The sequence below is a fragment of the Perissodus microlepis genome, chromosome 2 (assembly GCF_051167445.1).
Source record: "Perissodus microlepis isolate ML-2025 ecotype Zambia chromosome 2, ASM5116744v1, whole genome shotgun sequence".
In the NCBI taxonomy this organism is placed as follows: domain Eukaryota; kingdom Metazoa; phylum Chordata; class Actinopteri; order Cichliformes; family Cichlidae; genus Perissodus; species Perissodus microlepis.
The window spans coordinates 12,403,757-12,431,228 of NC_140462.1; the positions used below are offsets into that span (position 1 = coordinate 12,403,757).

At 38.9% G+C, this 27,472-nt stretch overlaps 1 protein-coding gene across 1 annotated transcript in view; it reads right to left on the reverse strand.

Annotated features, from left to right (window-relative positions):
• Positions 1-3,156: 3,156 nt before the first annotated feature.
• dock2 (dedicator of cytokinesis 2) overlaps positions 3,157-27,472 on the reverse strand; it is a 97,418-nt gene continuing 73,102 nt past the window's right edge. The window contains exons 27-51 of the mRNA XM_084947345.1: positions 24,732-24,830; positions 24,132-24,226; positions 23,182-23,260; positions 22,947-23,047; positions 22,591-22,649; positions 22,123-22,271; positions 21,240-21,325; positions 20,899-21,055; positions 19,100-19,140; positions 16,847-16,937; positions 15,874-15,981; positions 14,486-14,575; positions 13,076-13,180; positions 9,808-9,949; positions 9,328-9,409; positions 9,113-9,197; positions 8,661-8,747; positions 8,247-8,423; positions 6,509-6,592; positions 6,270-6,407; positions 5,665-5,792; positions 5,293-5,500; positions 5,024-5,129; positions 4,336-4,484; positions 3,157-3,864 (exon numbers count right to left, since the gene is read on the reverse strand). Of these exons, the coding sequence (XP_084803471.1) occupies positions 3,802-3,864; positions 4,336-4,484; positions 5,024-5,129; positions 5,293-5,500; positions 5,665-5,792; positions 6,270-6,407; positions 6,509-6,592; positions 8,247-8,423; positions 8,661-8,747; positions 9,113-9,197; positions 9,328-9,409; positions 9,808-9,949; positions 13,076-13,180; positions 14,486-14,575; positions 15,874-15,981; positions 16,847-16,937; positions 19,100-19,140; positions 20,899-21,055; positions 21,240-21,325; positions 22,123-22,271; positions 22,591-22,649; positions 22,947-23,047; positions 23,182-23,260; positions 24,132-24,226; positions 24,732-24,830 (2,709 nt within the window). The 3' untranslated portion in view covers positions 3,157-3,801. The remainder of the gene's footprint in view (positions 3,865-4,335; positions 4,485-5,023; positions 5,130-5,292; positions 5,501-5,664; positions 5,793-6,269; positions 6,408-6,508; positions 6,593-8,246; positions 8,424-8,660; positions 8,748-9,112; positions 9,198-9,327; positions 9,410-9,807; positions 9,950-13,075; positions 13,181-14,485; positions 14,576-15,873; positions 15,982-16,846; positions 16,938-19,099; positions 19,141-20,898; positions 21,056-21,239; positions 21,326-22,122; positions 22,272-22,590; positions 22,650-22,946; positions 23,048-23,181; positions 23,261-24,131; positions 24,227-24,731; positions 24,831-27,472) is intronic.

Consider the following 27,472-nt stretch of genomic DNA (forward strand, 5'->3'; position numbering starts at 1 on the left):
GGAGAGATACTGAAAAGCCCACAGTGCATTTGTGATTTACCGCCTATTTTACGCCATCCTAAATAAACTAAAGAGTATTTTATGTCCAACTGTGCTGTCCCTGAAACTAATCACTTTAAAATAATTCACCCATACTTATCCTTGATGGATTTAGCTCTGTGGGGAATATTTAAAGAGCTACGGTTTGTTTATGTTTATAAAATGTGTGTTTAGACTTTGTGACTTTTGTGATAGTTAGTGTGTGTTATTCACAGTATCATCTAAGGAAATGCAGCCCTGAAGCTTTGATGTCAAGTCTTCCAGATAAATATGTAAATATGTCTCCTAAGCACATAAGTTGCACTAGTTAATATGACATCCAAGTTATAGTACCAACCACAGCGACACCTCTAATAAAACCTTCATCCTTAAAGTGTCTTTAGAGGCAACACTTATTATAATAGGAGTTGTGTGTTTGTGCTTTTGATTGGTTTGTCCATCAGGAGACCTAAAGGAGCCACAGTGGAGGATCATAAATTTGACGTGTTTCTTGCTGCCACGGGCGTAACTAATGAGTCATATTTCCAAACAGGTTGCTGAGGCTTCTCTATTTCAAAATGCAATGTTTGCAACACTTCTCCATTTGTGCGCCTGACTTTACCAACGTGTAATTTGGCAACTTTACACACCTTCCAGAAAAGTCTTAGTATTTTTCACTGTGAAGCAGTCTGTTAATCAGTCAAGCAGTGCTGTCCTATTAGTTCCTTTGAGAATTCGCAGCATATCATTTACCCTCACCACTAACCCAATCCATCCTTTTTTGCATAAATGAGATACATGACTCCGGTTTGAAATCACTCTGTGGTCACGGGGCTATGGTTCTGTCTGAAAATTCACACTCCAGACTGAAGTATAGGAGTACAGGACTGAGTTTAAAAGGTTATTCAGCAACTTTAAATTGGCCATAGAGAAACCTGGTGGTCAGTATGACACCAGATAATGGCAGTATTAATAAGGAAGAGGAGAAATATCTCCATTGTGCTTTACAACCTACTGACAGCCTGCACTCAGAGCTCAAAGAGAACCAAGAGGAAATACAATATGAGATATTCATCCACATCTACTAATAATGGAAAAAAACAAATGATAAATGATATTTTCTAACATAAGGCCCTTCTGTTTATTTAGGACTACAATTGCCACTAATTTCTATTCATTAAATGCAGTTGCCCTGTCTGCACCTTTAACAATTAATCTTAATGTTTTCATTAAAATGTCACTACAGTCAACGAAGAAAGGAAGACTTGCGCTCCCTCCTGACTTCACTTACTCATAATCTGTCAGGATTTTGAAGGGTTTAGTTGTGTTGTTTCAGAGTACGTTAGGCAGATCCCAGGGGTTGAAGAAATTAAAAAGCGAAGCTACAACAGGCCTGAAGGCTGTAGTGTTTTGTTCTTCTCTGCTGTAGGAGAACAGAGGAAATCTGCTCACCACCCTAGGTGCATGTTGTTTTGTTTTCTTCCTCTGGGCCAGTACAGTTGTTCAGAACCTGGATGCTGTACACACACTGCCCCAGCTGAATGGATGATCTGGGGCTGTTCATTCATTATCCATGCTCTTTCTAGCTCAGAGAACAAATTCTTTGGGGAACACCTGGATTGGTGTCTTGGAATGTCAATACGGACTACAAATTACTCAACGTTAACTTTGAAAAGTGCCTTGCAGCAAAGTTTGCATCTCTTAGGTCTCCTGCTGCTTATAGTACATTAAAGATGGATGTTGCCAACATGATATCATTGCATTGATTTATGCAATACAGTGAATCTTTGATGATACAAGACAACCTCTCCATTTTCCACATGTAAACACAGAAGCCGAGTCTCTGCAAACATCTACCCTGGAAGATGTTCTCAATGACCTTGTCATGTATTCTGAATTACAACCCAAAATGCAGACTCTAAAAAAAACTGGCAGCCACCAGTGTTATCCCCCAGCCTCCTAGTTGTTACACCTATGGTGTGAATTTCAAAATCCTATGTCGCGTCGTTCTCTAGTTGTTGCATTCACAAAATTTTAAGAAAACTTGACCTCTGACCTTGGTGTCAAGGTCAACAGAATTTGAACTCCTCTCAGATTTTTAGTACATGCACTTATGGTATAACTTTAAAAATTCTAGCGGCCTTACTTCTTGAATAGCAAGAAAGAAATGCAAAAGTAGTAGGAAAACATGAGGAACACAAGATAAAAGATACACAAATAGTCTGACAAAGGGCGTAAGCGGGCCTATATATACACACCGATACAATGATGGCTAGACTTTTGACCAATCAACGATCGCCTTCACTGTAGACTTGTAGGCTAATGACATCTAATAAAAACTGCAAAAAACAAGACACTAGAAATAAAAGACAATCAAAATAAAACAGGACGCCACTAAACAGGGAATCAATAAGACTTGACAAGAAAGTCTTGCCTTCCCTCTGTCATCCTCTAATAAATCAAAATATAAAGAATCCAATAACAATAACTGTAAATATACTGACTAAAACGAGAATCTAAAATATCAAGAAACTCATAATACTAGAATAAATACTGGTATACACAGAACATCAAGTAAATTAGACATAAATCAGAAAACTACAAACAGTAACCTAACTGAGGAAGCGGTACAAGGAAACAATCCTGAAACCAAAAACCTTCCTATATTTGCATAAACCATGACCAACTTAAAACCCTGTTTACATAACTACAAAAAGCCAAAATGCATGGAAAAGGCTGCATTTGCCAAAATACTCTTGCAGGTGTGGACAGGGTCTAAAACAGGCTTTCATAAGACGCTATAATCATGTTTATTTCCAATCTGAAATATGACCATTTTAGCATGAGAGTCTATGGGTATTGACTTTTAAAGCCTGCCCCAAGTGGTCATTCAAAGAACTACAGTTGTTGGCACTCAAGCATTGGCTTCATTTGTTTTACAGTCAAATCTCTCTTAAATTAAAAAGCTGTTAATTCATGAAGCTAAAGCCAAGATTAACTCTTTTTACCATAAAGAGTAGAAGCGGCTCTAACATTTATAAAACTTGGTATTTAGCCGGCACCTAAAGTATTCCTTAGGTAGATCTCTTCGTGAAAACCGGTGATGCAAAAAAACCAAAGTAAATTCCAAACTGGAAATACAATTAAACATTTATTTTTATATTTTAAAGAAAGGTATAAAAAAATTGTGACCAAATCATGCAGAAATTAACTCCCAACAGAATTCATACAGAAACACAAACTCAACATTGGGATACACACAGCTTTGATGTTGTACAATGAGTTTCACAGTTTGTTGACTCTATTTGAGTTGATTAGACTTTCCTATTTGTTGTATCAGTGCCAAAGCCTCGTGGCAACAAGTTCCAGTTTAAAGTCCTTTGGGAGGACACAGTAACCTTTGTGCTTTATAGAATTATTATTTTCTCATTAACTTCAGTGTCAACAATGCTGAAAGCCGTATAACGAGAAGCTTTTAATCAAGTGTGTCGGAGGGATGGTTTGTGTTTGCTCATTCTTGTAGAAGCAGAATTGATTGAAAAGCTGTAAGATGGCATTTAGCTTCACTGGGAATCACCTAAATTGCCAGGAAAAAGGTCACACAACAAAAATAGCCTTTACTGATAGGTAAAATCAATTATATTAAGGCAACAGCAACATTGAGACAGACAAGTAGACTGTGTGAGTCAGTGTATAATTGTGGATTTAGCTACAGGTCTTTGGTTTAAAAAAAAAAGCATAGTACAAATAAGTAAAGAGGACAAGAAATGAAAATAATACATTTCAAAAATGGCTGTCTCTTTCTTTGGGTGCATCACTGGGCTTCACTTCCTCTGCTCTGGAGCTCTGCCGAAACAAACACACATAATGTAAATACAGGGATTTTTCTCAATGGTAAAAATGACCTGAAATGTGCTCAAATAAAACATATCAGCGGGTTCTGAGCTCCTGCTTGGAATAATTCAAGAGACTCATGCTGGAGATAAATTTTCAGTGCTACTTCTGTTAAAGAAAAGATCTGAGATCTTCTGAAAAATATATTCGTGAATTCCTACTAAGAGGTAGTATACAGCTGACATCACTCATGCCTGGACATTAAACATGAAGCCAAACAGCAGCCAGTGAACCTACCTTGACATTAAAATTGGAAATAGTTTAAACCATATAAAGAATTAAGTGTTTTCCTAACCTTGGGACAAACCTTGGCAATAGCTTGACACAGACAAGTAAATAGGTATATTTCTGTTCCTTTTAACTGAAGCACTTATTCTTGAATCTAAACCCAGTTAACTTAAACAGGTTGGGCTATTACTCTACCTTGGACTTGAATAACAGGTTGATGACACCCTTTGAGCGTCTGTCTGCTGTTCGGTCAGAGGTTGCACACACCGACATGCTCTTACTGTCCCTCCTGGCTCTGGAGGACTCCACCTCCTCAGCCCCTCCTGCCACTGACAAGGACAGGCCTAGAGAGAAAGAGGGAGAGGGAAAAAAACGAATGTAGTGTTTGTGTCCTCGTGATTACAATTTTACAGCAGATCTTGCACTGTAGCCAGGCGATGTTTTGTGACTAATTGGGCTCCCGCAGCTGTTCTGCCGATGACCTGTGTGCCCTAGCAACACTGGGGGCCTGTGAGTGCTGTATCTTCAGTGAGGCAGTGCAGCTTGTAGTTGTGTATTAACACCACAGTGAGTGCTGTCTCAGCTGATTCAGTGAAGGCAGAGAAAATACAACATTCAAACTGATTTGCTGCCTTATATCAGAGTGTGTCTTAGGGCAAGTTGTTACTGTGCATTCCCCAGCATTCACTTTTTCTATTGCACACCATAGCATGCCAAGGTATTTCTCCTATCATGACCTTGCTTGTGCTCTTTTTTCTTTGAGTCAGCTTTCCAGAGCAGGAAAAATGCAGCACTTCCTCTTAGGTCATGTTTTTTTGACTTTGTAGGCTTAGTGCCCCTCAGTCACAGTAATTCCATCACACCAGGTGGGTTTGTGTGTCACCTGTGATGGCAGGCAGCGATCTTGAGTTGGCATTGGTCAGCGCCACATTTACTTCATTTGGCTCAGACAAGTTGGTGTCACTGCGGAACTCCTGTTTCTTGGACAGCTAGAGGGAGACAAAGATCACAGAAAAGTCAGACTACACTTCACAGAAACAGAGCGTTTTATTACTTAATCATGTCTTTACATGCAACCTTCCCCTCTTTTCTGTCTTTGTACCTTTTTCTCACATTTTCCCCACATTGCTATCCATCATCACTAATTCTCACCCGTTTGCATTCCAGTGTACTGGTCCGTTCTCTTTCCTCTGTGATGAAGATCATGCTGCTCCTTTTCTTTTTCTTCTTACTCTTCCTCATTTTGACCTCTGCATCCCCCACTGTCATCACGCTCCCCTCTTCACCTATACTAACACTGCCACTGGAGCGTGGCAGGGTGGCAGAGCTCCAGGAGATTGGAGACTCAGGAGGATTGTCCCTGGGAGGAGGCAGGAAGGTTTAGATTAGACATTCAAAGGAAATCCAAGCTTATTATCATATTTGTGTGACGCTTTTTCCATAAGACTTCATGTATACAGTTTAAAATGAGTGTTATCGTGGGGTTCTCGTGACACAGTAGGGGTTCGAAAATGTGCATGTTACCTGTCTGCATGTGTCTTGGTTGGCGTCCCACACTCGGATCCCTGCAGTGACGAAATCGAGATGACGGACTGACGAAATGATCGCAGCATGGAGCGTGGACGAGTAGACTTTCTCTCATCCAAGTCCGGCTGGAAAGAAAGAAAGACAAATGTGAACAATATGTAGATTAGCCGAAAAAGATATCGTAGAAAAAGTGACATCTCTAAAAACAAAAAGAACAAGAAAAAAGTAAAACTGAGTCTAATCACTCTTAAAATGGTGTATAATCACTCTACTCCAGTTTTGTTTAATTTCTCCTGAAAGGCAGTGCCAATTACAAGTTAATGACCACATTTGCCCCCGTTAAAACCATCCAAACCCTGTTCTGGTTGCAGAGAAATTTAAAAGGTACAAATCCCACATCAACACTCTTCTCACAGCGTTTTCTGAGTACTTTGATCTTTAAATTCGCTTGGGTCAGCTAATTTGCAGCTTAATTAGCTCTACACTGCTCTACCACAGCAGCTCCATGTCCAGCTTTGCAGAAAAAAAGATATTCTGGATTACGGAAGCATCATATTTTAGTAGAAAAGTTAGGATTTTCCTACATTTTTCTTTCAGCTTACCAACTCTCTCACTCCGTACTCCTTCTCCACTTTCTTTTTCAGCTGTTTGAAACACTCCTCCATGCGCTCATGGAAAGGACGCAAGTCTTCTGTCACTCTCTTCCCATGGAGGGAGATTCCTCCACCTAATAATGGGATCTGGAAATAAAAATGTCATGGTGTCAGCAGAAAAACACACACACACACATATAAAAGTAATGACTATATATGTTGTGTACATGAGAATATGTATTAAGTACCTGCCATGCGATGAGGTCCTTGAGGCGAACCAGCTTCTCTCTGTCCTCCTGGTGCTGCTGGGTGTACTCTTCAGTAAAGAAGGCCTGATACAGAGGAAATATTATATAACACTCATTTAAAAAATGATAAAAATCGATTACTATTTCGCCAGCTAGCAAAAATGGTAATTTACTACCATCCTCTGTGGAATATTATAATACTGAATGGTGTGTGTGGAGGCACTTAAATGATAGTCAGATAAGTACATTTTATTTAATGTCATTTGGACTGCAGAAACTGACTGATTATATTCAGTGAGCCTCAGGAGGTGATAAAGAGTTTCTTCTTAATGGATTTAAGTTCATCATGAGAGACGAGTCTTGCATGAGAGCACTCTCTTAAGCTCTGATATCTGTTAAAGGACTTACTTTGTTACGGTGAATCTCCGTCCTTTTTTGCAACCCCTATTTGGCTGTACATGGTATGTGTTACAATAGATGGCAATAGAAATTCAATATAACAGCTTTATGCAGTGGTTCTCAAACTTTTTCTCTCTCAATCTGATTTAATGAAAAACAATGTGTATCTAAAAGCACTTAATTGCTATATTTCAAATATTTAAAGACATCACAAAATTCACAGAAAACCAATTTTTTTCTCGACATCCTAAGCTAAGCATTGAAGTTGCATTACAGCGAGGTTTTCTAAAAGAACTAAAAGCAATAAAAAAAACATTACTTAATATTTAATAAGAAACATCTGTAGAGATCAAACTCTTTTCCAGGCGAAGTCTTTAAAGACTGCTTTGTTTCAGAGTCATGAAAGAAAAAGAAGACTCAAACAAACATGTGGTTCGCTTTTGTTATACTTTGAACACATATCCATTTCCTTTTGTCTGCCACAAAATATCAAAATCTGGCTTTATGCTCACAGTAAATGTGACTGTGCTTATTACTTTCAGTTGGCTTTTGATGATAGCTACTTGTGACTTCAAAATATTGAACACAGAAGTATTTACTGAACTTAAATTTTGTATTAAAATAATAATAATAATTATGCAGGAATGATTCTCTCTCTCTCTTTTTTTTTAAACAAACACATGCACCTCATCCAGTTCTCCAAGGTTTCCTGAAGGTACTAGTTTCTCATTTTAGAAATCCCGGTTTAAGCTAAAGTACTTAGTTTCCCCAAAAGGTTACCACAGCAGATGGATCTGTATGTTTGGCACATATTTTTATGCTGGATGTCCTTCCTGATGAAACCTTCCAATGTAGCCAGGGTTGGGATCAGGTCTAAGGCCACAGTAGCTTGTGACCTCCTGAGGCTGGGATCTTCTGTGTGTAAGGTGAAGGTGTTAACCACTACACACAATTTGTAGATGCAACTCTCTTTTTGCCAGCTGGTGAGCCTCTGCCCCTCCTACTTCTGAGAAACTCACTAATAAACTCTTTTTAAGCTCAGTCATGTTACTGGCTTGTTGAAAATTAACCTAATTAGTTACAAAATAATCCTCCATCTGTTTCAGGGTCTGTTTCTGTTTACTCTTCCAGCCTTTTGTTCCCACTGCTCCAAAGTTTTGAGATGTGTTATTGCCATTAAGTTCAAAATGAGTTAATTTTTAAAAATTAAATGACAAAAGGTCTTAATAGAGTTTTCAGAATCACGGCTTTCTGTTGTTTTTATTTTTTAATTTTATACAGCGTCCCAACCTTTTTGGAACTGGGTTCGTAATATTAGTGATGATATTTGAGAATTTACCTTTTCATATTTTGCAAAGCCACCCATGACAGCTGGGTCAACGATGCCGTTGAGCAGCATGGAGAGAGGGTTGATAGGAAGGCTCCAGTCAGACTGGTATTGGTTAATCATCGTTAAAATTTTCTCATTTGTTGACTCCATGGTCTCTATGGCATTCTCCAAGGGAGACAAGGTAGTCTGGAAAGGGAGGCAGACACACAGAAAGAGTAGAAGAAAAAGGAATGAAGGTGGATGGATGGATGGAGAGTTTTCAGATTGGATGTGGGAGACGTATAATAAAACTTTTAAAAATTAAACACAAAAAACCCCTGTAATCAGTGGTGTTGAAGTGTGAAACGCATTGCACTGGGGATAATAACTTACAGCAAACATACAAGTCAAACATGGAGAACAAACATGGCCCTGTAGACTTACATGCTTCATGTCAGTTGCCTCAAACCAGCGCAGGATCCCAGGCAGCTTATAGACAGTGGTAAAGGTTGTGCGCTCAATCCACATGGACTAAAAAAACAAACAAAAAAAAAGTATAAAAACAGAGAAGCTGTCAGATAAATCTGTACCACTTGTGACTACTCTGATATCATATCTTGCATTGAAGCCTGAAATCTTAACAGACGCTTGCTGCACAATCTGATTTATTCTAATCTAATCATATACCACAGTAATACCGGAATCTGATGCTGCATCTCAAGAGCTCATCATAGCATAGCATCAACATATGAAAAATCCTGCCTTTGAATAAAATCCTATTATTTTATATATTAGAAACTCACAGTTTCAGACTGATAACAGTTCTAGTACAAAAGTCCTTGAAATGCTTTCATGGTCCCTGTGGTCACACATTTCATTTTAAAGACATAACTCACAGCAAACTCATTGTTTGGGTCCACGGGTCCTTTCCTCACAGGTCTGGAATAGTGAAAGCGCTGTACATAGTTGGACTTATAGAAGCTGAAGAGGAAAGAAATGAGTCAAACAAAGACAACAGACAAAATCATGCAAAAGGAGGCACAATATACATTAGGTGTACATATTTAAAACCTTCAGTTCATTTTTAAGCACTAGCTTGAATGGCACTAACTTGATGATCTGGTCAGGAACGGGTTTGTTCTTCAGGCGAGGAGGGATTTCGAGGACTGGCTGCACTGTAAAACACTGGATATCTGTTTTAGAAGCTCAGAAATAAACATAAGAGATAGATTCTCAGTATCTCTGTGAGTGTACAAACTCATAGTGGAGGGATGTGTTCATACAGAAGTGCATCAAAAGGAACAAGTAAACTAAAATGAAATTTTAGTTTGATACACAGAGATCTGATGGTTGGTTAAGATTTACTGTGGTTCTGGGTTAAAAGGTCCCTGGATATTTAGTACTTTCAAATGTGTTCAGTGACCCAAATACTTAATAATCCCGAAGGTGCTGCATGTGAATATTTTATGACTTCTATGCTAGTGTGCTGGTGAACACTGTAGACCATGCAGAATATAAAAATTTTCTTCGTTCAATATGCATCTACATATGACTGTAAATGAATAAGTGTGTAATGCTGCTTGAAGGATACACTGAAGTGGAGAGTTCTTGATATCGTCCCCTGGCATGGTGGTTGTGTTGAGACGCACAGCGCTGGGGAACTGGCTCATCAGCTGGTTCTGGAAGTCCTCTCTGCGCTCATACTCCTTACCACGGTGGATAAACACCTTGTTCTGAAGCCAGGGGGAATAAACCAGTGTTAATACTGATAATAAAGATCAAGACCCAGCTTATCTTCACAGGAAAGTTCTTTGCCCATTCAAACGTCCTTAACTAAGTTTAAGAATATAATCCACCCACTGTTATCATCTTCAATGCCCTGTACCAACACAGAGCAGAGCAGCTATCTGAACGCTACCCCAACAGAGGTTGATTATCTTGTTAATAATTTCACCTCCTAACTACGTACGACTCTGGATACTGTAGCTCCAGTGAAAACTAAGGTCTCTAATCAGAAGTACCTGACTCCGTGGTATAATTCTCAAACACGTACCCTAAAGCAGATGACTCGTAATCTGGAGAGGAAATGGCGTGTCACAAATTTAGAGGATCATCATTTAGCCTGGAGAAATAGTTTGCTGCTTTATAAGAAAGCCCTCCGCAAAGCCAGAACATCTTACTATTCATCACTGATTGAAGAAAATAAGAACAACCCCAGGTTTCTCTTCAGCACTGTAGCCAGGCTGACAAAGAGTCAGAGCTCTGTTGAGCCAACCATCCCTTTAACGTTAACTAGTAATGACTTCATGAACTTCTTCACAAATAAAATTTTTATCATTAGAGAAAAGATTACCAGTAATCATCCCACAGATGTAATATTATCTACAGCTACTCTTAGTACCATTGATGTTAAGTTAGACTCTTTTTCTCCAATTGATCTTTCTGAGTTAACTTCAATAATTACTTCCTCCAAACCATCAACGTGTCTTTTAGACCCCATTCCTACAAAACTGCTCAAAGAAGTCCTGCCATTGATTAATTCTTCGATCTTAAATATGATCAACCTATCTATAATGGTCGGCTATGTACCACAGGCCTTCAAGCTGGCTGTGGTTAAACCTTTACTCAAAAAGCCATCTCTAGACCCAGCAGTCTTAGCTAATTATAGGCCAATCTCCAACCTTCCTTTCATATCAAAAATCCTTGAAAGAGTAGTTGTCAAACAGCTAACAGATCATCTGCAGAGGAATGGTTTATTTGAAGAGTTTCAGTCAGGTTTCAGAGCTCATCACAGCACAGAAACAGCTTTAGTGAAGGTTACAAATGATCTTCTTATGGCCTCTGACAGTGGACTCATCTCTGTGCTTGTCCTGCTAGACCTCAGTGCAGCGTTCGATACTGTCGACCATAATATCCTATTAGAGCGATTAGAACATGCTGTAGGTATTACAGGTACTGCACTGCAGTGGTTTGTATCATATCTATCTAATAGACTCCAATTTGTGCATGTAAATGGAGAGTCCTCTTCACACACTGAGGTTAATTATGGAGTTCCACAGGGTTCAGTGCTAGGACCAATTCTGTTTACATTATACATGCTTCCCTTAGGCAGCATCATTAGAAGACATAGCATACATTTTCACTGCTATGCAGATGACACCCAGCTCTATCTGTCCATGAAGCCAGATAACACACACCAATTAGTTAAACTGCAGGAATGTCTTAAAGACATAAAGACCTGGATGGCCGCTAACTTTCTGCTTCTTAATTCAGATAAAACTGAGGTTATTGTACTCGGCCCTGAAAATCTTAGAAATATGGTATCTAACCAGATTCTTACTCTGGATGGCATTACCTTGGCCTCCAGTAACGCTGTGAGGAACCTTGGAGTCATTTTTGACCAGGACATGTCCTTCAACGCACATATTAAACAAATATGTAAGACTGCTTTCTTCCATTTGCGCAACATCTCTAAAATTAGAAATATCCTGTCTCAGAGTGACGCTGAAAAACTAGTTCATGCATTTATTACTTCCAGGCTGGACTACTGTAATTCATTATTATTAGGATGTCCAAAAAACTCACTGAAAAGCCTTCAGCTAATCCAAAATGCTGCAGCAAGAGTACTGACAGGGACTAGAAGGAGAGAGCATATTTCTCCTGTTTTGGCTTCCCTTCATTGGCTTCCTGTTAAATCCAGAATTGAATTCAAAATCCTGCTCCTCACATACAAGGTCTTAAATAATCAGGCCCCATCTTATCTTAATGACCTTGTAGTACCATATCACCCTATTAGAGCACTTCGCTCTCGCTCTGCAGGCCTACTTGTTGTTCCTAGAGTATTTAAAAGTAGAATGGGAGGCAGAGCCTTCAGTTTTCAGGCCCCTCTTCTGTGGAACCAGCTTCCAGTTTGGATTCGGGAGACAGAAACTATCTCTACTTTTAAGATTAGGCTTAAAACTTTCCTTTTTGCTAAAGCATATAGTTAGGGCTGGACCAGGTGACCCTGAATCCTCCCTTAGTTATGCTGCAATAGACATAGGCTGCCGGGGGATTCCCAAGATACATTGAGTTTTTCCTTTCCAGTCACCTTTCTCACTCACTATGTATTAATAGACCTCTCTGCATTGAATCATATCTGTTATTAACCTCTGTCTCTCTTCCACAGCATGTCTTTTATCCTGTCTTCCTTCTCTCACCCCAACCGGTCGCAGCAGATGGCCGCCCCTCCCTGAGCCTGGTTCTGCCGGAGGTTTCTTCCTGTTAAAAGGGAGTTTTTCCTTCCCACTGTCGCCAAAGTGCTTGCTCATAGGGGGTCATATGATTGTTGGGTTTTTCTCTGTATCTATGAAGCGCCTTGAGGCTATATAAATAAAATTGAATTGAATTGAATTGAATTGAATTAAATAGAGCAGAGTCCACCTAGGAATGGCAGACACTGAAATTCTCTCAAAGACTCAAAAGTTGTACCTGATCACCTTTGACTGCCCTCTCATAAGCTGAGTACTGACTTTGTCTTACTCCTTACCACAGCAAATTAACACACATAATCATAGCAGAAGCAATAATCACTGCAAAATTATATTTCTGCAGCTTGTTGCAATCAACACATCCAAAATGTTTCCGGAGGGTATCGTATGTCCCACTCTGCTAGATACCTGCTGGTGTGTTTAAAAAAAAAACTGTAAACAGCTAAGCTTAACTGCCAATAACGTTCTTTTTGTTTGTTTGTTTGTTTTTAATGGAAGACAGTTAGGATTTTGTAAATGGTGTGAATTCCTTAATATCTACTTAATGAGTGTTTCTGGTAACAATTTGAAGTATTCTTTAACTGAACTGTGACACAGCAAAATACAAACCCTGAGGAATGGAGGGTAGCCCTGTCCATAGTAGCCCACTGCAAAGTAGTCTGGTTTAGGCCTCAAGATCTTCATAATATTTTCATAGAACTTGGCTTGTTTTTCCTGTAGAGAGACAGAAGGAAACAGAGGATGTGTCCAAGGGAGACTTTCAGATGTGCACTTTGGGCAGTTTAATCAGCTCATGCCAATGACAAAGCTACGCTCAGCAGAATGCCGGGCCTGCGAGGGTGATAGATGTAGTGAAAAAAAAGCACACCCCATCCAAGGGCAATGTCTGTCATTTATATAACCACATAAATTCAGCATTAGCTGAGAGAGCTTCTGCTGCAGTCATATAAAGAGAGGGAGAGATTTTTCCATTGTTGGGAAATGTGTGATTCTCTTCGAGGAGTGAAAGGAGATATTTGAGTGAAGGGGAGATAGAGGAGAAGGTGGTGCTAAACCAAAAGTTAGTATATGGGAGAATCACTTCTTCTGTTGTGCAGAGGCAAGAGATGAAAGAAGCAGAAGTGTGATTGAGACGACAAAGTGAGGGCCAGGAGGACTTTGAAGTAGCTGAAGACTGCTAATGAAGAATCATAATTTTGGGGTCATATATTTATGACACGCCATAAGCTCAAAAAAAGCTTGATTTAAAGGAGTATTTGACATGCCGAGTAAGCTTTAAAAATAGCTGTTAATGTTTGAGGGTGCAGATGATGTAACAATATATTCAGAGGCAGTGTTGGGGAGTAACGGAATACATGTACCACCGTTACGTATTTAAAACACAAAATATGAGTAACTGCATTCCGTTACAGTTACCGTTTAAAAAGGTGGTATTTAGAATACAGTTACTTTGCTGAAATAAAGGGATTACACGACGGTATTTTCCTGTTTCATATGTTCGGCTATGCCCTCTCTATTTTTGGTTACTAGATGACAGTACATATTTATGATATTATAGGATGGCACTCCCTTAATCAAAGACGTGATAAATAGCCTGAATTCTCTTTCTTTCTTAAACCCCCCAAACATCTAAAACATAGGTGTCAAACTCTGGCCCGCAGCCTAATTACATTTGGCCCGCGAAGCCATACCAAATTACTATTAGAGCTGGCCTACTGGTATTATACAGCTAATATATATATTGTTTAGTATTAAGCTTTGCTTGTTCCATATTCAGTTTTTCAGCAAAACGTGTTTGAGTCCATAAGAAAAGATTCATTCTTATATCTGGAGGAATAAATATATTTCAATAAATATTAACGTTAGCCCGCGACTTTGTTCCAGTTTTGAATTTTGGCCCACTGTGTATTTGAGTTTGACACCCCTGATCTAAAACATCTATAAAAGGGAAAGGGGAAAAAACATGCAATCATGAATGCTACACAGAAGACATGAACCCCTGTGATTGTAATGTATTACCAGTCTCTTGCTGAGCAGCTCGTAGTCAAAGATCTCATTTTCGTACTGCTCTGCAAGTTCCTTACACAGAGTGATGGCCTCTTCCCACATCTAAGCACACAAAGGAAAGAAACAGAAGTGTCCTTCATTACACCATCTGCTAATAAATCGGGCACAGCTGTCGTGGTGGGAATTCATATCATGAAAATGTCTGTGTCCAAGTCTCTGTGGAGTGGAAGGAAGTCTCTATCTCAGCTTCAGAGAACATGAGACACTCGGAGAGAATACAAAATGAATGTGACACTAACATACAGCACAGTGATCATGTGTGGTTGAAGGATATCTGTTTTGATATCTCCGATATCCTCGAGTGAAGCAAATAAGAAAAAGAAGACAAAAACGAACAACAACACACGGATTTTCATTAACCCTTTAAGACCTACCATAGAACCAAGTCCGCCAGAGCTTATAGTATATTTTTACATGCTGTGGAGCCATTTTTTGGAGCATTTCAAGTTGCTATACATCAATACAACCATTATAGCCCAAATTTTAATAATATGTCTGCATTAAGTGCATAGTAATTACATAAATTGCAAAAAAGTGCAATAAACTACAAAAAATTTAAAATCGTTTTTGATTTTTTAACATATATTTCTAGTTAGAGAAATTTAAGAGGCTTATCCCTCAAAACTGTAAATACAAAAAAGTTGCACAAACTAGTTTCCCACCAAAGGAAATTTATTTAAAGTGTCTTCATAGTTTTATTTTTGAGATACACCAATTTTCATATACTGCAGGAAAAACGAAAAAATATATTATAGTGCAAATTTGCAAAATAACAGCATATGCATCAAAATAAAATATTTCCAGCAGTGCAATATGAGTCCTCAGCATCCCAGAAACGACACAGAAAGTCATAAAGTCAAACATAACTTTTAAAAACACAAGTATAGGCTCATAAGGCCATGATGGTAAAATGACATCACTTCCGGTTTCGGGCAGGTCATGCCGGACATGTGATAGTTCACGCTGATGGACGTAGGAAGTGTTACAAACAGCTGATCGGATCGGCAAAGCGTGTTTCTGGAATATTATGTTTTTGTTGCTGCAAGTGCTTTTTATACAGTTTTTGCAAAGCTATATGTGGAAGGAAACTGTGACCTAGGACAAGCTGATGGCATAAGATGTAAGTACAACTCCTCCGGTTTCATATGCAAAAAAAATTATTACGCTAGCTTACGTGGTTGCAGTGCTACCGGGATTTAAAAATAGTTACGCAAAATGGAGCGTGTCCGCTCCGACCGGCTTTAAAGGGTTAATGCAACTGAGCGCTAATTAGCACTCAATTAATCACTCAATATCGGCACAGCTAAGCAAATTTTGAAATCGTCTGAAACAATACCGACCTTGCCCTTGTCAAAGTAGTCAATGATTGTGTCATAGAGAGTTTCTTTGAGCTGTCGCTGCGTTTGGGAGCCGTGGAACTCAAACTGACTGCACATGTCATCTGACCACTGCAACAGAGAGCAAGTAAAGAGATACGGAAGAAAAGACAAAGATAAAAACAAAATGAGATATTTCCGAAGGGAGGCCCAACTTGATATTGCTGAAACAAAAGAAAAACTTTGCCTTCAGGACTACTCTAATTTGTGCTGTGCCATTTATCACAGAGGAACAAAGGGAGAAGAAGTACTTAAAGCTTACAGTTTCATTGTTGTAATTAATCAATATTAGTCCTAAGCGGAGCATGTGCAAAAACAGCAGCAGAGTGCCCATTTATTATATAAATGAGACAACTGTTTATCTTCTATTACATAAATTACACAGAATTAAATTTAGAAAAAAAAAACCCAGTACATCATGATTTTTAAAACTGTCTAATCTGCTTAGGATAGCAAAGATTATAGCATGCTGTGTGTTCCAGCCTGTTGTTTCCAGTAGTGTGACCGGAATGACAGGACTGATCCTGCAGATAAATGGAGATTATAAAAATTGTTAAATAGAGTTCAACTGCTTTGATGTAATGAGACACACAGAGGAGATGACGAGCAGGAGATGCTCAAATTCATGTGTCTTATAAAAGAGTTGAAGCGACATAAGAGGTCAAACAGACTCAGACTCATACATGCACATCCTCACACACACACCGGGCAAGTGCACGGCATCAATCACCATAGCGATGTAGCTGCAGTAGACAACGCAATGCCATAAACTAAACTCGGCGCTTCATCATTTGGAGGCCAGCGACGTAGCAACTGTTTATCAGCTAATGCAAAACTGTCTCAGTTGTGGCAAGTGATTAAGAAGAACAAGACACCGGGGCCAGCATTAAGCAACGATATGTGTCTTCATATGCGTGCATGTGCCTGTTTGCCCCACCTTGAGCAGACGAGAGTGGAGCAGCAGTGTGTATGCCGCCTCTGTGTAGTTTTCACACTCCAGGTGAAGGTCCCTCAACTTGTAAAGGTACCTGAGCACACACAAGTACAAGAAAAAGGAAAAAAAAAAGAAGGCACACTCTTTAAACAAGAGAATTAAACCTTATTCCACTAGATGCCACTGTTGGGCAACCTGAAGACCTGAAAAGGAAGCATTAGCCCCTCTTTCTCTCTCTTTTCTCTCACTCTCTCACCCACAAACACACTGGTAGATACCCTGAAATATGTACTAAGCTTAGCAAAAGGTCATTTAACACTCGCACACACACACACACACACACACGCACAAAAGAGCACAATTTAGCATATGTCTTATAATGGTCTGACAGATGCTTGTAGGCCTATAATGTTTTATAGGCCTGACAAGGAGAAAAATGGGATTACTTCTTGTCACCTGGAGGACCGGCTTTTACTGCTACTGCTTTTAGTTTTGATCTGTTTTGTTGTATCTATAGCTTGCATCTGTCAACACAAACCTTCTCCACATGGCCAGAGGCTGGACTTTGTTGCTAAAGCACTGATGACAAAGCAGGAAAAGAAATGTTTTCTGGATGCTTTTAAATGAACAGTCCCATATCTGCTTGCAAAGTAAGGTGTTGGCTCACAGGACAACTGCTTATTTTGTCTTCCTAAATGTTGACAGTCTCACTTTCCTTGTTTTTTATTCTTTTTTTATGTCACACCTGCTATTTCCTTCCTCACACTTTCAGATATAACAATTTTCTGGTTGGAAATGTATCTGGCTGTAAGTTGTTTATGACAGTCCAGTCATTGGATGTGAAATCAAACAGAAAAGGGAACAAAAAACCAGAAAAGTTTCAGTCCCAAGTCATTTGCAACTTACATTAATTACTCTGTTTGACTATTATTTTAGAGTCGTGTGTTCATCTCATTTGTTCTCTGGCATCCTGTTTTTCACTTTCTCTAGCTTCACTTTACCCGCACGTTTCAAAACTGAAAGGGTTTTGATGAGCCAAATTTAGCAGGAGGCATCTTTTTTATTCTTCTATACTCGGTTTTGTTTGATACAAATAAGTAAGTTTCACCTTGTTGTTTGCACCTGGAATAGAACAATATAAGAAGTGTCCTATTTCCATAATACAGGTTATGGAAGGTTATGAGTGCATAACAGTATCTTCATGCTGTAAAAAAAAAAAAAAAAAAAAACCTTGTAAAATATCAATAGGACATCAACATTTCTATTCTATTACAAAGGGAATGGATGCATTGCTCACAGCTCCTATGTGGTAGAATTGTTTAGCTGTCTCACATTCTCATGAGACAGCTACACAAAGAAAAAGAAATTACAGAAAGCTACAAGCTTCAGTGACTAGTATGTAGCACATATGGCGAATAGCACTACGTGTATGTATAACAGAATGAAACCTGGTGAAGGGAGCAGATTCAGTTTTCAACGTACTGCTTTTAGAGAAAAAGACATTATCATATGCACCAGGGATGCAAACCAAAACAGCGAGGTGAGTCCAGTGCAGTTTATTTTCATATTTTCTTTCACAGGATTCTGAAATGATGACAGAGTTTAAATCTGAAGCTTGATCATGTGCTTCATCATTGTGGCTGATTTGGGTTGTACGCAGCAGCACAAAGGGAATTTTAATTAGTTTTGGGTTTAATTATCCATTGTTATGTAAGCACACCATTACATTGTGACTAATTATATAACACAGACATAAATTGTCTATTTGCATTAAAATATATTTGTTGGCTGACACCAATAAACCAGCCAGCTAAATGTTACTGTATTATCCAGAGAGCTGACAAGGCAGTTGATCAACCACCGACTTTCACTCACATTCGCACATACAGATAACTAATTTGTCTAAAAGCCATACTCAGAAGTGCACTGCGGGACCTGACTAGATCTGTACTTCCTCTCTTTCCTGTCTGTCCCGCTCATTCTCTCGCTCTCTTACAAATGGTTCTCTCTCTCCCTGTCTCTCCACCTCTCCCTCCCTCACACTCATCATGTCTCTCTCTCCCTCCAGTCAGGCCGAGCTGATCCTGTGGATTTTGACATTAATTCAGTGGAACTCATATAATCCCTTGTCAGATTATAGAGCCACACACACACACACACACACACACACACACACACACACACACACACACACACACACACACACACACACATCACAGACATGCACCATTTAAGTCAAATCCAGCAAGTAAATACCTGATATACATCGCTTCACGATTGATGTCCTTGTAAAAGTTCTGCAAAGACAGAAGGAGGGGTTGGTTAGTGTAGTTTCTGTGTGTATGTATGCCTGTGTTCGCATGCATATGCATATATAACTGATAGAGGTTTTGAAACTCTATGCTATTAATTCTACGTTTATATTATACTATATTATACACCATAACATGCTGTATCACACTATACTATCCAATAATATGTATACTATACTGTACACTACACTACAACACAACACTATACCACATTATGCTACATTACACTATCCTATTTTATACTATACTACAGTACTATACTATAATACTGATTGCTTGTGTTTTAATGTGGGAGCGTGTGTGTTTTCAAGTGTGCTAGATAAACTGCACAAACTCCCAGTTTAATTAAGTTTAATGATATCTACAGTGAACAGAGGAGTGGAACGAACTGATGTAACCTCACCTCCCATCACTAGCACAGGCCAATACACACAACAGCACCAACAGACACATACACATAATCACAAATGTGACAAATTGTAGTCAATTTTTCCACAGTATACCATGGAACCATTTTATATTGTCAAGGGTAAGATTTATTATTTATTGGACAATGAATTTTAAATTTAGGGAGCTAACATGTTTATATAGGGTGCCCATCAAGAAGACAAGTAAAGATTTGCAGCAGTCCACCTGTCTTTTAAATCTATAGCAACACAACTTTCAGTAGAACTACAGCATCCCTTTCTATCTTTTATAGAGAACAATACAGCAGCTGAGAGTTGTTTAAAAAAAATGAAACCAAAATGATATACTGCAAACCTTTTGAGAGTACTTCTTAATATGTTCAAATAAGTTTGTTTTGATAGTTCATCTACATGAAGGAGCAGAATAAATATGCGTGTGACTGTGCCTGTGTGTATAATTCCTTAGTAAAGTTAGCCTGGGGAGTACGGATAGGGGAGTGCACTAGTGCCTGCTTGTGGGCAGAGGGGATTTTTTTCAGTTGGCCAAATGAATGAAACAGAATAGCTAATGGGCAACTGCCACAGGCTACAAACTAAACACTCCTGCCATGTACCAGCAGCCTCCACCTTGGGGGTGGGGGATAAAGAGTTATTATACATTATTATTCGAACACAGACGCATCCATCTGTCGAATTATGATTTTTTTAAATGTTTGCATCTTGGAAATGAAAGGAAAAGAGTTTTGCTGAGGTATCATATGATTTAATCTGGCGTGGAGAAGATCATATGGTGGGTAGATGGCACCCATTACTAAACCTAAGAATACCGTGGGAGAGAATCTGATTAGGAGATTACATAAGAGAAAGGACGTGGAACAGACAGGAGCTGATGCAACCCAATGCAAAATGTAGGAGACCAGACAAGGAGATGAATCTTCGCCTTTAGATCAATCAGCACCCAAATTAAATGGGGAAAAAGAAATAGAAAGGCCTTGGCACATAAGACAAGAAATAAAATCTGTGTTTCATAATAAACTCTTGGCTGCTTTGGATTCTATATAAAACAAAGTTTCACATTATATTAGTCTTTCAATTACTAATGGATTTATTGGTGTTGATGTGCGTACATCTAAGATCAGCAACTCTTTGCTATGAGACACTACACCAACAAGGCACTGTATATTACAAGAATCACAAGGTAAGTAGCAATAAATGCTAATCCATGATGACACAAACATATCACACTTAGACACTAGAAAGCTAATGATGATGATGCTAACAAGACTTTCAAGCGCTGGCAACTTTGCCAGCTGATTTCAAAGAAGGTGGTTCTTACCAGAAGATTGACTGTGCAGCTCATGCGGTTGTTGCGGCTGTCATCGCTCATCACGGTGCGGTAGTCAAGGAGACGAATGAGGAGCCCCTTCACCAAGGCGACAAAGTGCTGCACCTGTGGCCTCAGCGTGGGTTTCTCAGCAGCACAGTCCAGCAATCTGGCAGACATGCTTCCACAAGTTAATCATCAGAGACCTCTGAGAGGGTTTTACCTTGTTATTCAGGGTTATTCAGTTTGTCTATTAATGTACTTGCAGAAGACCAGAGCCAAGTGTGAAATGCTGCTCATGAGAGTTAGCAGGAAATAGATTGTGTATAGTGAAAAAAACGTACAATACTTACATGCTCTCCAGTAGCTGCATGTAGCGTTCATCTCCTCCACCACCCTCCACCTCATGGTCCAACTTCAGAATGATCTCATTCTCAAACTGCCGAAGATTTTATTATTATTTTTTTAAAGTAACTATTATATTCTATTGTATTCTATTCTTAATATACAAACATCCTTAGAAGGCAAACAGATAACAAATTACAAAGCTCTGGAGCGTCATCGTATGCTCATATCACATCTTTTATTCTTTTTATCAATTGTTTTTCAGGCTTTCTCTTTCAGAGTAAACATCAAACAACTTTGCATCACTATCTACTGAGTCATCAGATTCCCTCTCCCTGCCTACCTAATGAGTGATCTTTGTTTGTCCTTTTGTATTTAAAACAAAGAATAAGTGTTTGCTTGGGTAACACCTCACAATAGTGCTATGTGCATACAGTCCAAGTAACAGGGCAAAATATTTTCTGTATCAGAACAAAAGGACATTTATCACTCAGAGCTTGATTAATAGCATAAAGAACAGCACTGAAAATGGGGAAAGCAAAGAGTGGGACAAAAGGTAGATGAAGAAGCAAAAGACGGGAGCAACAGAAGTGGAAATCAATTATGCATGCAAGCATAATTAAGGTGTCTCTTTTACTTTTATCTGCTGCATTACAGGAAATCAATGCGGGAGCACAATGTGTATGTGCCACAGTTATAGATTTTCTATCTGATTTGTTTTCCTTGTCTCTTCTTTTAATTTTAGCATGTATTCATAGATACAAATGCATCAAAGTCTGCAATATATAAGATTTATTTAAGTATTTTTTGTATCACGATTACTTTTTAAATGGCTCGACTGTCTTAAGTTTAGTATGTATACTAATTGCTTGTGTTCCTATATGTGTGTACCTTGCTGAAGTTTCCAAAACGTGCATGTTCACAGGTGATCATGTCAAAGAAGATGGGAATAGTGGCCCTTCTCAGCTCTTCCTCAGGGATCAAAGTCATCTCCAGGATGGGACCCACCATGCCGGGGATGAAACAGATTTTATGACTGCCTGAAAAAAAACACACACATAGAAATAAACACACGTAATTGCTCGTATATGCAGACACAGCATTTTTCACTCACCCTCAGGTAACACTACAGGTCTCTGTCTGGCAAATACAAGAAGTATTTTTCTTCTACAGTAAGAGCTTTAGCTCTGTGCAGGATATAACCCTACTCTTCTGTACACAGCACAGAAAACTGTGATATTTTTAGTGCACTGATATATTCAGATTGGTGTCTGTCAATGTGAAACACTGCTGACTCATGAACCTTTCTATCCACAGTTTATGAAGAAGAAAAACTACACATTACAGCATAGTTCTTACCTAGTTTATACCAGATGTCACGGATTGCAAAGCCAATAAGCCTTCTCATATCTCCATATCTGGAATTCAGAGTGTGGGACAATAAGGAAGGAAAAATACACAGAAAGAGAAAAAAGAAGACATTAGAATGTTAGTTTGGAAGCAGTGTCCTAATCAATACTGTTATTACTGAGTGGAAAAGATAATGCTCACCTACTCTTACTCAACTTGATCTAAATTAAATGCCTATCTACAGGTAACACACACTTTTAATAGGTAGTGGAGTTTAGACAGCAAACGAAGAATCCAAAATAGACCACAAATCAGTGGGGAGATTAGGTGTGGTAAATTGGGAAATTAAATAGCTCTTCTCTCACTTGGCCAGAATCTTGTTCCTCTTGGTTGGTGAGAAATGCTGAAGCTGCAGGGACTCCTGGGTAATAAACGCAACTGCCAAGTGGAAGTAGTTATTCCACAACTAGACAGTGAGAAAGAGTGAGGAAGGGAGGGGATGCAGAGAAAGATAGCGTTAACGGGGATTCAGACACAATAAGAAGGATGGCATCAATATGAGACAAAGCTCAGAAATATTGCACATAAAAATACAGTTACCTGGACTTCAAAGTCATCGTTATTAAGGAACTTTTCTTTCATAGTGTCAGCATATGTATTGATGGCTCTTAGGAACACCCTAATGAACAGATATAAAAAAATAAATAAAAAAGACATGTCAATGAAGTAAACTTTGCTGTGGCTGTGTTTGATCAAGCTGAATGTTAAAAAAGGAGAATACGAGTAAAAGAAGAATAAAAGGATGGGATTCTTTAAAAAACCACAATGCAGCTTATTTTTTGTTTATCAAAGAATTCAGCTCTAGAGCTTAAAGCCACAGCTTTAAACTGTTATTCCAGACAAAAAAATGCAATATCGCATTCAATTCAAATCTTCTGTCACAGTGATAGATCATGATCGCAAGTTAACAAAGTGTGCAGGTGTATTGGCGCGATATGGCCTTATGGATTTCTAAAGTTAAGTAGCAAAACTACTCTCAGGCTCCCTCTGCTTCAACACTGTCTATCTATCACCATTATACAGAGCCAAATGCCATTCCTTCTCATTCCCCCTCCTTCTTTCATTTTCTCTTAAGTAGGCTTTTCTTTCTATATCTGCACATCTTCATTCTAACCCCGGTCTGCAGACTCCTTATCAAACTGCCTTTTCCTGTACCTCATTTTCAATTTTTCCTATTTGCCTTTTCGTCTGACACAGCTTTAGCCTCCCTTTAGCTTACATCACAAAAAACACTGATAGCTTTCACTCCATCGGCTCACACACAGTCATATTTGCCACATCAGCCGTTTTCATCATCGCAGCCTTGATCCCAGCTTTCCTATCGCTAACTTATCCCTGTGTGGGTTCATGTGGATGAACCAGTCGACTGTTGATGTCGACTTTTTAAATGCATAAGCCGTAGCTCATGGGCAAACACATGTAGAACCATGCAAGAGAAGACTTTCAAACTGGTTCTGTGCATGTGTGTGTACATATTTGCAATATGTTACCTGTTCTGTACCATGATCATGGCCATCCAGTCAGACGGATACACATGTTTCCCAATCAAGTCCTTGAAAAGGAGGAAGGACTCCATTAGGAAGTCCTGCAGTAGAAGAAGACAAGAAGAACAAGAGACAAATGAGAATATAGAACTGTACTACACAGCAATATGTCTGAAGGTTCTCAGTCATCCAGGTCACCCCCTGATGATCCTTTGGGGGTCCTTTTGTCCCTCTGTGGGGGGATACTCCCACTAGGTTTAAATCTGGGACTCCCCACCATTTGACCTTAGAACTGAAGAAGCTTCTCGGATGAGAGGTGAAACGTCTTCAAGCAACTTAAAGGCCAGACGCTTTTCTTTGCAAGCTCCTTTGACTACACAGCAATATGCAAAGTCTTGAGCCACCCTTCATTTATACTTTGATAGGAAAATGAGACATTTTGCTGCACAAAAATGACAGATATAGCAAAAATGATACAAATTAAAACATATGTCCAAACAGGTACTTAATTAATTTTTTTTTTATTTGTCAGAAGGTTCAATAAACACTCCCGTTTTAAAAAATCCAGTTTTCTGCCATCTGCGGATATGTGTGTGAGGCACTTACCACTAGATCAGTAGTTCCACTGAAGGTTTCGATGTATGTAGAATAGTGTCGATCATCCATCTGACTTAGAATAGCTGTCATGCAGGCAACAACCCTCGACTACAGAGGTAAAGTGTGTAAAAAGAAAAAGAAAGAAAGAGATAACCCATTACTCTTAGCCTGAGAGCTACACATCTTAAGCCGAAAACTGACTCATCCATCCATACATCCATCTATTTTCTAAACCACTTATCCATTTCAGCTTTTGCTTGGGGGCTGGAGACTATTCCAGTTTCATAAGGTGAGGGGTGTGTTACTGTACACCCAGAACAGGTCAGCAATCTATTGCAGGGTTCTTTTGACTCACTTAAGGTTATCCATACTGCACCAAAACTGAGGCATAGCTAAACAGAAATTAAACTGTGTGCATCAACAGCTCGTTATTACCATGGAATTTTCAGATTATCATAATCACTATAACCAAACCCAATCGTTGCCAGGAAGGCTGGCAGTGTCTGTAGTTTCTAAATTACATTCTATAGTTTACATCGTGGCACCCTGCCACAAGGTGAGATTAAAAAGAAATACCTTCCGAATGACTCGATCACTCCAAATAACAAATACAGAACTAAACCGCTCAGACTTTCTGATAACAACAAATGAGAAAAGGTACAATGAACTTCAGTAAAAATTCATTTTAACATAGTTCATCTGATTTACTTGTTGAAAAGATAAAGAGACAAAAACCTTTCAAACATCAACAAACGCAAGAAGAAGAAAAAAGCAGTTCAGACAAAAGTTCAGTGAAGTGGTCAACCTTAATATCACCACAAAGGGGCTTTATAGTGTGATAACATGCGATGTTGTCTAAAAATCGTTAAGCAAAAATGAAATAGAGTTTGAATGTTTCATGTTTGTGAGGTTTTTTTTTTAAATAAACTCATCAGTTCATGCACTTAACTTGAAATATGGCCCAAGCTGAGTACACATAGACGCACGCTGAGTTTAGTATTAGCAAGCGTCAGCGATAGAAGATAAAAAGAGTCCTGAGACAGAGCAGGTGGAAGAAGGAGCTGCGACTTCTGTGAGAAAGACAGACATGAAAGATGAGGCTAGGCATGAAAAAGAAAAAAAAGTTTTACCCAAGTTAGCTTTAAATCTGTGTGAAAAGTACTGAGGAAAAACTCTCTCGAGCTGGATTAGAGCAGAAAATTCATGGAAAATTTAGAGCAGATCTTCCCACATCCAGAGGCTGAGAGGGGGAAGGCACTGAGAATGTTTTCTTCACCTTCATTGACCATTACCAGAGAAAAAAAATACAGAAACTGATCTGCATCGACTTGAAGAAAACATGAATAATTACTGGCATGAAAGAAAATGTGAATTTATTTTAAGGTTTGTGCATTTTATATATGTTCCTAAAAGTGTTGAAATCTTTGCTGATTAAGTCAAATTTTGTCAATCTACACTCTTCCTCCTTCATGTTCTCCACCAGCTGGACTACTGTTGCATTTTCAATCATTTTTGTTCTTGATTTCATCGACTCTTTTTGCCAGGTTCAATTTTACTTCTTCAAGTTGTCTGTAAATAAATCCTCACTCCAAATAATCATCACACCACTGAGCCTCAAAAGGGCCAGAACATTTTTAAACACTGGTAAACACTAATATGTTTTACCTTATATGCCCTTGTTTTGTTACACTACATACAGTTTTTGTTATGATCCTCTATTCTTCTGCTGCTACACTGAGTTCAGTAAACATTCAGAACAGGTATTTCTGCCACCGGGATTTGTGAGAAATTATCCTTCGGAGTTGGTGGCAGAAAAGGAGACACGAGACAGAGATTAAGGATGATGGATGACTAATTGAAGATGAAAGATGAATGGCATCTAATGCAATGACAGCTTTAATTTGATCAAAAGTGGCAGGGTTTGTGTTTGCCTGCATTCTAATAAGCAACGATACTTTTTTAGTCATGTATGCAAACAAAACTTAAAAGTTCATTAAAACTTCATTAAAACATAGCTGCGAGCAGCAATGAAGGGGGCAAGCGGTTCAACAGGGCACAGTCACCATGGCAACTGATCGTGTTAGAAACGTGACTTTAAGCACTCATAGGAAACAGACAGTCTTCACAATGGGGTCCCGAGTCTGTGCATTACGTTTGGATGTAATAGCTCTGAGCATTGCTGAGATATGACCTCACTACCACATTTGTAAGCTTGCTGCTGAATATCAGTTGACTGTGACCGATTATTGCCTTTAAATAATAATCAAAAAATCAAAAAAATATGTCAACTTTGGTTATCATGGGTTTAGGGCTTATCAGTGACAACTTTGTGGAAAACGTCAAAAACATTTTCATAAAAATCAAAACGTCTCAGCATAAGCCACAAAGTTCAGCAGTACTTCATTTGTTAAAAAGTCATCCACACGTTTTAAACTTTGCAACTTTAAACCAGTGGCGGTGCAGGCGTGGTCAAGCCTCAAACACAACGCGAGGGATGTTTTTTATTAAGCTGGTTGTTTTTCAGCTCCTGATAGCAGCAATGCTGGTGACAGATGTGTAAGAAATGCAAGGACAGAGATGCCGAAGCTGCCAAATGATCAAACCCTTCTTCCATTGTGTTAGTCTGTTATGTGCTGCAAAACTGGATCACCTGTCAAACCGACTGCATGATAATCTTCTGCTATTTGAGATGATGCGATAGTCTTTTTATTTACTTGCAATATTGTTCCTTAAACAGTAAAATACAACAC